Consider the following 9,951-nt stretch of genomic DNA (forward strand, 5'->3'; position numbering starts at 1 on the left):
TCTGCCAATTTCATTTAAATAGCCGAAAAGGGAACGGCGGGGCGGGGGGGGTTGGGGGAGCGGTGCGGGTAGGAAGCTGGATTCGAAACTGAAAACATATAATAAACATTGATGGAGAGCGGGTGAGACGTAAAAAATTCTTCCAGCAACACTAGTGCTAGTGCATGTACAAGTTCTGCACCACAGTTCACAGAAAAGTAGCTACTGACGCACTGATGGAAGGCTATTTTAAAATTACTCAAAGAATCTAAGGCATCTATCTGACAGGGAGGTTCATGCCTCCTCTCCATACACACATTCTGTTTTCCTACCTAATTTAAGAATGAATCGCTGGCAGCCACCAGGTGCAATAACCGTGAGGAGGAAGGACGTATTCATCACAATGCATAGCGAGGTGTGCAAACGCGGAGCGGGTTCCGGTCCTTACCTTAGCAGATTAGACAGGGGCAGGGGTCCGGATCCACCGCCCAGGATCCCTCCTTTCCTGCCAGACAGGAGTTTCTCCACCAGAGCCACATTTCCAGTGCGAGCAGCTTCCAGGAGCTCCTGGTCCTTCCCCATAGTCTCTCAACGACTCCCTCTCAGAGTCCTTCCCCTCTTCGGGTCCTCCTCCCCGCCCACCCCCGGTCCCCACAAATCCAGAGCCCTCCCCGCCCCACCCTAAGATAATGCCAGAGCTCCAGCCCCTAGAGAGCCCTGCAGCCCCCGGCCGGGAACGCTACTCTCCGCTCCTCTTCGGGGCGCAGCTTTTACAACGAGGACCAGCCCATGTCTTGGAACAGGGTCTGGCTGAGCTGGGAGCCCCCACAGCCACTCCCCTTAATTCCCGAGGCCTCGTTCCCGCGGTGGGGTGTCAGGGGGTGGGGACCGGGGATGCTTTTTGAGAAGCGGGAGGAGGATGCTGAGGACTGAGGTCGGAGGAGGAGGAGACTGAGACCGTCCTCGCCTGAGCGCGAGCGCAGCGAACGCCCGCGGCGGCTGCGGCCCGCGCACCCTCGCGCCCCGGCCCGGTTCTCCTCAGCTTTTGCGCCGGGCCCGCTCGGCGGTTAAGGCGGCGGCGTCCGCGGGCCGCGGGCCGCGGCGGAGAGGAGCGCGGCGGCTACGGCTCCGGCGGCCGCGGCCCGCGTCGAGGCCGCGCGGTGCGGCTGACTGCGGCGGTCGCGTGCCGAAGGCGGCGGCGGCGGCGGTGGCGGCGGCGGCGGCTCCGGGCTCGGGCGGGCGCCCAGGTCCGCCGGCGGCGGCTGCGGCGGCGGCGGCGCAGAGGCCTGGCGCGCGGGGCGGCGGGCGCGCGGGGGCGTGTGAGCACCGGCAGGTGCGGCCCGTGAGTCCGTCCGGGGGCGGCGGGCGCGGGGCGGGGGCGGGGGCACGAGGGGGGGCGGGGCGCGAGTGGGGGCGGGGCGCGAGGCGGGGGCGGGGCGTCGGGGCGAGAGTCTCCGGGTTTTCGTGGGCGGGGACCCTCCCTCCTCCAGTCTCCTTGGGAGAGGTTTAACCGTGTGAGGACTGGAGTTCTCCGGGCCTCTGCGACTCCTCAGCCCGGCGGCCGCCGGCGCCACGCCTCGGGTCAGTCACGACGCGTGAGGCACATCCTCCACGGCCGGGATGCGCGGCCGGCGATGCTGGGGAGAAGCCCTCCTGCCCCCGCTTGTGTCGGAGTCCAGGCGACGGGACCGGCTTTTCGTCCTTCCGTTTACCTGCCTCAGAGCTGCCCTTGCAGTTCAGTTTCGGTGGCCCTGGCCACCGAATGGCCTGTGACTGTTGCAGTTTTTCTAGGGTCTTCCATCAGCCCTCTATTTCAGTTGGGCTTTGAGGATCTGCTGACTTGTGGAAATAACCAGGAAAAAGGCTCTCATTGAAAATTCCTCCACATTCACACTGGGAAAAAAATATAAATGAGCATGGATTAGAGACCCACTTTAATTTGCATATTCATCAGCAATTCATTGTGTATGGTTGGCTTGATTTTGTTAGCTGCTCTCCTTGCCCGCGCTGGAGAGCACTCATTTATTTTCTTTTGAAACTTCCTGTAGCACCCTGTGCTTTGCCTTGCCCTTGGAATAAACTTCATAAATGTTAACTTGTTGATAATCAGTTGGGAGGAAAGGGACATAAGAGGCACTTTCCTCACAACTCAGTGATCTGGATATTACCACCATATATCCACTTTGGTAATGGGGAAATATTGTGTCAAAGCATTAATTAAATTTCTCCAGATGCTGCACAGTAAGTGGCTGAAAGAACTGGACCACAGAACTGACTCTGAGTAGCGCATGCTCCTCCCAATGTACCTTACTGCCCCCATGAAAAAATTAAATGGACAGACAATAATGATCAAAGACATTTCATGACCAGTTACTAGGGACCGGGTGCTATTCTAAGCATCTCAACCTTGTCACAATCCCATTAGATGGATACCACTTTTATCTTTATTTTAAAGATGAGGGAACTGATTAGCTCAAAATCATGGGACTAGAAAGTGAGTCAAGACTCAAATACAGGACTGCTTGCTACTGGCAGAAATTTTAAGTAAATAATTGGAAAAATCTTAAGACATTCAAGGATAAGCAACAAGTGTAGTTTTAAATTTTTCTATGAAATTTAGTATTTTGAGATTTTATTTGAACGGCTCAAAGTATTAGGTATATTATGGCTAAAGGAAGTAGATTTTGAGCTAGTGGTTTTTGTTTTTTAATCTGTTTTAATATTAATATGAAATTATATATGATGATAATATGATCTCTGACATATCAGGACTAGCAGACCAGTTAAAGAAACAAGAGGTAAGGAGCCATTAATTTCATTTTGAAAATGGCATGGAGAAATCCTTCTTCCACTTTCCTAATGTTGCCACCTAAGCAAAACACATCTTTCCCAGAACATACTGGAAGTATTCAGTTGATCAGAGCTAAAAGTAACCCGCAGTTTTGACAAGCAACAACAGTTCATCATGGCTGAGTTAGTGATCAAGAGGGTTAATCCCCAATGGGAAAACCATTAGTAATGATTTACTAAAAGTCAGTTCCACTGTTTCATATATTCTAGTGGTATATGATACTCAAAGCCAGTTTTCCACTCGGAACTCTTTGTAGTTACACCATTGTTTCTTGTTGAAGAGGACAAAGGCTTGACTGCATAGGAACTAACATGCAAACAAAAAGTGAAAACATTCTTCCAAAAATCTGAAGAGGCCATGGACTTCCCTGGTGGTCCAGTGGTTAAGAATGTACCTGGCAATGCAGCAGACACTCCCTGCGGGTTCAATCCCTGGTCCCAGGAGATTCCACACGCCCTGGGGCAGCTAAGCCAGTGCGCTTCAACTACTGAGCCCTCAGACCTAGAGCCCACGATGAGGAAGAGGAGGTAATGTCGCATAGCATCAAGTTAGCAACTGAGCTAAGATAGGGTAACTCTGTGATTTAGGGAGTAGATTTGGAAAATATCTGCTTTCTCTCCACCTTGACCTCTATATAGTTGCTCTGTGTAACTCGGACTATGATACGCTGTGGGACAGAAGTTAGCAGCTCCAGGCTACAGAATACTATGAAGATATTAGACATCTGAATAGAACACAAAGTTCTAAGTTTCTGCATTCTATTCAAATTTGTCTCCTCGTGCCTATATGGCACACATTTTGCCCTTCATTATCTTCCTGAGGAGACCCAGCCGTCAAGCATGTTAGCAGTCTTTCTAAATTTATGGTTGTGAATATGGAAGGCCACGGAATGTCAATCACCCATCTTCTCCAAGTTCTAACCAACCGAGAGCAGACATAAGGCCCCAAATGAGCATCACATCAGAGTGTCATCTCTCAGAGGTTTCTCCTCTCAAGAGAAATCTGATGTGGAAAAATAAGGACTCCTCCAAGATCATCACGGGCTTCCCTGGTGGCTCAGCAGTAAAGAATCTGCCTGCAATGCAGAAGATACAGATTTGATTCCTGGGTCGGGAAGATCCCTTGGAGAGGGAAATGGCTACTCACTCTAGTATTCTTGCCTGAGAAATCCCATGGACAGAGGAGCCTGGTGGGCTACAGTCCATGGTATTGCAAGAGTTGGACACGACTTAGTGACTTAACAACAACAAGATCATCACATAACATAACATTCCACCAAAGTCCTGCTGATTCTATCATTAGCTTCCTCCTCTCTCAGAGCCCCCCTGCCTATGTGCTCCTACCTTTGAAAACCTGTGTTCCCTACAGGTGACCCAGTACACAGCCCACTGAAAAATGTAGTTTTGTCTCCAAACTATTTTTCCTCACAGAAAGAAACCCCTGAAATACCAAAAATAATTTTTCACCATCTCTTTTTATTTCCCAGTGAGGAAAAGAGCTAGCATCCCAATAAACCTATTATGCAATCTCTCAGAGGGGTGTCTAAGAAGACACAAGAACACAGTATCCACTTTTGGACTCTCATCTCTCTCAAGGGCTAATCTCAACCTACCTCATCCTTACATCCCATCCTCTACTTCTATCTCTGTCCTACACATGGATCACAGACTTTTTTGGTAAAGGGCCAGAGAGTAAATATCTTCAGGTTTGTGGGCACTATCACACCACACTCAGCTCACCATTATAGCATGAAAGTTCATGTGTGTGTGCCAAATTGCTTCAGTCATGTCCTCTCTTTGTGACCCTATGGAATGTAGCCCGTGAGACTTCTTTGTCCATTGGATTCTCCAGGCAAGAGTACTGGAGTGGGTTGCCATGCCCTTCTCCAGGGGATCTTCCCAACCCAGGGATTGATCATACATCTCTTATGTCTCCTGCATCAGCAGGCAGGTTCTTTACCACTAGTACCACCTGGAAAGCCCTGTAGTCATAGGCAATATTTAAAACAAATGAGTGTGGCTGTGAACCAATAAAACTTTCTTTATGGATACCGAAATGTGAATTGTGTATACTTTCCATGTGTCACAAAATATTCTTTGACTCTTTTTCAACCATTTTAAAATGCAGAAACAATCCTTAGTTTACTGGCTATATAGGTTATGGGTAGGATTTGGCCCATGAGCCATAAGCCTACAGATTTAGGAATGACTTATTCTAAAGCCCCTTTATGGGATTCTACTTCTTTGCTTGGCCTGATTGTTTAGAAGAGGGAGAAGGGCAGGAGCCTAGAATCAGATTATCCCCTGAGGCAGCCAAATATTCCCAGTTTAGGCGTAAAGGGAACCCTTCCCATCAGCAAATCCTCTCTAATTTCTCTTCTATCTCAAGGAAGATCCTTTCTTGAAGTGAAGACTTGTCACCAGAGGAGACATTTAAACTGAGGCTTGAGAAATACATGGCAAAGGGAAGCAGGAAGTGAAGAAAGAGTATTTCATGGAGAAAGCTGTTTGGGAATCAGTAGGTAGAATTACTCTCAGAACTAAATCCCTATGTCACCTCCTGCCATCTTTTTCTTTACCTCTGTTTCTACCTTGTTTTATTCACTCATATCTCCCAATCATGCTTGCATTGTTTATGAAAATGAAGTTTGTTATTGTTGTTGAATGTTCTTAATTTCAAAATTAAAGTATCTACAAACACTTTTTCTAAAAATAAGTTGCTTTTTCACTTGTATATAGTCTCTGATTCCTTTTTAACTGATGATATTTGCCCACTTCAAAGGAGCTTCCCTCTTTCTTTACATGAAAAACACCAAAATAAATAAACCATGGCTTGTTCATTTTTAAATATCTATGTATACATTATGGATCAATGAATAGGAATGGGAGTTAGTTGCATGGAACAACTTAAAAACAAAGCTAAGCTGAATATGAAAAAAATGAATGGTTAATTCTAACTATAATTGTCCAGCATACATATGCTTTTTAATTCTCTTACACTAACAAAGAAACATGTGCAACCAATTATTTGCCACAATCCAAAGTCCTCCCACCTTCCATATTCATGGACCAGCTTCTTCCTATTACCCAGCTGAGGTCCAAGCCTGCCAACTGGGGGACCAAGCTGGGCTGGATTTGCAGCCAAGAACAGAAGGGAGTAATTGTGAGATTTTCCTGGACTCAGTAGCTAACATTATCTGACTAAATGTGTCCTCTTCTACATTGGTACCTAAATGCTTTCCACAGCACTTTTCCCACAAATTACAGTTTTATAATTTAAATACACACAAACATACCATAGAACTGTGGTCAGAAGACCTGGGTTTCAATCGTAGTGCAACCTCTTCTTAGATTAGAAGCCTTCTAGAGCCTTCAGTCCATAGAGAAGAGTAATACATACCTTTACAAGTATGTCAGGTTGTTACCCTGATGCAGCAAAATACCACAGACTGGGTGGCTTAAACAAGAGAAATTTATTTTCTCACAATTCTGGAGACTAGGGTCTGAGATCAAGTTGAAGGCAGTGCTGGCTTCCTTTGAGGAGTCCTTCTTTGGCTTATAATAGCAGTCTTCTTCCTGTATTTCACATAGTCTTCTATGTGCGTATGTCCTAATCTCTTCTCATAAACACATAAGTCTTACACAGTTATGGCCCATTCTAATAATCTCACTTCAACTTAACTACTTCTTTAAAGACCCCATCTCCAAATACAGCCACATTCTGAGGTACTGGGCCTTAGAACCTCAATATATGAATTTGGAGGGGATACAATACAGTCAATAAAAGGGTTGATGAATGTTTTGAGGATCAGATTGAATGAGATAAAAAAAAAGTGAAGGTATTTGACTCTTAGTAGATATTTGATAAATGCCAGTTAAATCTAAACAAGTAATTTTAAAAGTATCCATTTTATATCATTATTTACTATAATTTTATAGTATCTATATCTAATGTAATATTGTCCAGAAACATCTGATGTTGAAGATAGACTTTAAATAAGAAATCTATATTTCTTATAGGGATGCACAACTGCAATCCTATAGTAAAATAATTCAAAACTCTTGAGTTAATTCCTTTGCTGCCTTTGAGATTCAGCAGTAATCAGGGAAAAATTACTTCCCTTCTGTATCCATGTGATCATACTGCTCATGAAGATCATAAAAATTTTCTCTTTGGTGGAGTTCTGAGTATTTTAAACATCCTAGTAATTGGAGTTAATTTTCTTCAAGGCCTTGTATCTAAAGAGTCAAAATTTTAAGTTTGATAGTTTGACTCAAATGCAAGATGTGTGTAAATGTGTATATATGTGTTTCCTATGCATGTAGAAAAACTGTAAAATTAGAAAAATCCTGTGGTAATGCTAATAAATACTTTAATAATCAATAAATATCACATCAATAAATGCATTATTACTGTAATTCATACATTAAAAAAATAGTTGAAACTCTCAATACTTTTGAAGGGACTAGTCTAGGCCGGGGCTTTCCGTTGACTCAGCAGTAAAGAAACCGCCTGCAATGCAGGAGACCAGGTTTCTATCCTCAGGTTGGGAAGATCCCCTGGGGTAGGAAATCGCAACCCACTCCAGCATTCTTGCCTGGGAAATCCCACGAACAGAGGAACCTGGCGGGCTACAGACCAAAGGGTCACAAAGAGTTGAACACAACTTAGGAACTAAACAACAACAGTCTAGGCAGGAAAGAGAAAAGATAAGGACCTCTCCAACACTTTTATCACTGAATTAGTTTTCTTAAAAACTATCAGCTCCAGTTTTATGATGATTTTTAGTAGCTATGAAGTTTTCATTTAATAAACAAATATCACATATACTAATAGAAAAATACAGCTATCACTTGACTCAAGTAAGTTTGCTCTATGATTCTTAGTGAAGGAGAACAAAGAAATCAACTACAGAACCTGCAACCTGAAACAAGCATTTCACTTGTATAGTTCCTCATGTTGGAGTATGTTGTTTCAGGTGAAGGAAACTACATACAAAGTAGATGGCTGAAGCCCAACTTGATAAGAAAAACATTGCAAACACCAGTCTAGGAAAAAGAGAAAAAATGAAATTACTTCCTAGTATCTATAATTATAGAGGCAGCATGGAGAAATTGCCAGAGTCCAGGGAATTTGGGAAGGATAAGAAACACTGAGCAATTCAAACTGAGATCCAGTGAACCACTTCCCTTAAAACACTGTGATAAAGATCAGCATGTTAAAAACACCCCCCACATAAAACTTCCAAAACTCATTCTCTAGTATACTCTCTTCTCTAGATACACATCACTTATACTTGTACAAATGTGACAAGATCAAAAAACAGAAAATCCGCTCCCATTCCCTTTCCATTTGGTCTTCACCTTCAGCAACCCATGCCCCATCAGAAAAAAAAATCAAGTATTTCATTCGTCGGGCTTCTCAGGCGGCAGAGTGGTAAAGAATCCACTTGCCAGTGCAGGAGATGCAAGAGATCCAGGTTCAGTCCCTAGGTATGGAAGATCCCCTGGAGCAGGAAATGCAACCCATCCCAGTATTCTTGCCTGGAAACTTCCATGGACAGAGGAGCCTGGCAGGCTACAGTCCATAGGGTCGCAAAGAGTCAGAAATGACTAGGCAACTAAGTACACACATTTCATTTGTCAAAGGACGTACCTGGTAAATAACCTTAACTTGTCTTCCTTGCTTTTGGCTTCCAAAATCCTGGGCCCTTAAGAAAAGGATGAGGTATTTCAATTCTGGAATTGAGGATAATAGAGTTCCTCACCTCACACCCTATCCTGGGATAGAAAATTGAGACCATTCACAGTCATATAGCTTAACTATTGGTACTGAGAACTGAGGTCACCTGTGTCAAAATGACAAATTTACTCCAGGCAATTCTTTTCAAGGAAGACAACTCTATGAAATAGCAAATAATTTCACCATTTCCTTCAGGAACATCTTAAAATGAGGTATAATATTTCATCTTCTCATTTTCCCATATTCTTCCTTATCTTTTAAGCTTGCTTTATATTTTGAACTAAGAGGCAAATGATTATTTTCAAGATAATTGTCATAAAATAAATGGCATTTTGAAGATAAGATTAACTTCAAGTTATTTTATGTTATATTTAGCTAAAAGGAAAATTTTCTCTCCCCATCCCCCAATATTTTTTTATATACAGCCCTGGAACTTTTTATTTTAAATGTTAAGTGACTGTTATACATCTACCTAAATTACTTTTAATACAATTCACCAGCTATTATTGCTGAAAACCATTTCTGACATGCATTGACAGTTGGCAATGTGTTCATCTCTTTGTTAGCAGAAATGCCATTATTTTGGACTGCTCCTAAAGTCATATAATTAGAAATTTTGGTCCAGAACAAGAAGTAAATAAAAAATGTATTCATCTAATAGTAGATGATAAAAAAAAAAGTAGATGATAATAGGTAGAGGTGGCAAAGATGATGAAAAGTAATAAACAACTAAACATAGACATTCATTTTACATTTTTATTCCATGTGTAAATTATTCTATTAATTTTAGCAAATAATACACTGTATTTTTCAGTGACAACCAACACTTCTCTTAAAAATGTCTTTATAATTTTAATGTATAGACATTATGATCTCAAAATGAGCTGTACAAAATGTATTTTTATTATTTACACGTTCTTGACTGTGTTATATACATATGAGATTAAGAAACAAAAAAACTTCAAATAAACAAATTTTACTGTAAAGTTTACCATTAAATTCATAATCCCACAATTCATAGTCTGTTACTCAAATCATGATTAAGTATCAAATTATTTATAGTATGATTAAGATTTTAAAACATTAAAACTAGACTGCACAAAGATAATTATGTTTTGTAGATAATGGATTGGTAGGCATTTTATTTATTTACTTATTTTTAGGCATTTTAAATTGATGCTTATCAGCAACAAATTTTTTGCTGAATAACAATTCTCTTTTTTTGTTAAAAAACTCCCTTGAGGCTTAATGTATATACTTTTAAGATCATTTTGAAGCATATTTATATAACATAAAATTCACCCATTTTAAGTGTAAAATAGTGTGGTTTTAGTAAGTACATAGAGCTGGGCAGGTACTACAGGAGTAAGCTTCGGAAC

At 42.4% G+C, this 9,951-nt stretch overlaps 1 protein-coding gene across 3 annotated transcripts in view; it reads right to left on the minus strand.

Moving 5' to 3' along the window:
* The window catches only part of ANKS1B (ankyrin repeat and sterile alpha motif domain containing 1B), a 1,071,061-nt gene extending 1,070,453 nt beyond the window's left edge, over window positions 1–608 (minus strand). For all 3 annotated transcript variants that reach the window (XM_065937415.1, XM_065937407.1, XM_065937398.1), the window contains exon 1: window positions 428–608. In XM_065937415.1, coding sequence (XP_065793487.1) covers window positions 428–561 — 134 coding nt within the window. In that variant the 5' untranslated portion in view covers window positions 562–608. The remainder of the gene's footprint in view (window positions 1–427) is intronic.
* Between the last annotated feature and the right edge of the window lie 9,343 nt (window positions 609–9,951).

The sequence above is a fragment of the Muntiacus reevesi genome, chromosome 1 (genome assembly GCF_963930625.1).
Source record: "Muntiacus reevesi chromosome 1, mMunRee1.1, whole genome shotgun sequence".
Taxonomy (NCBI): domain Eukaryota; kingdom Metazoa; phylum Chordata; class Mammalia; order Artiodactyla; family Cervidae; genus Muntiacus; species Muntiacus reevesi.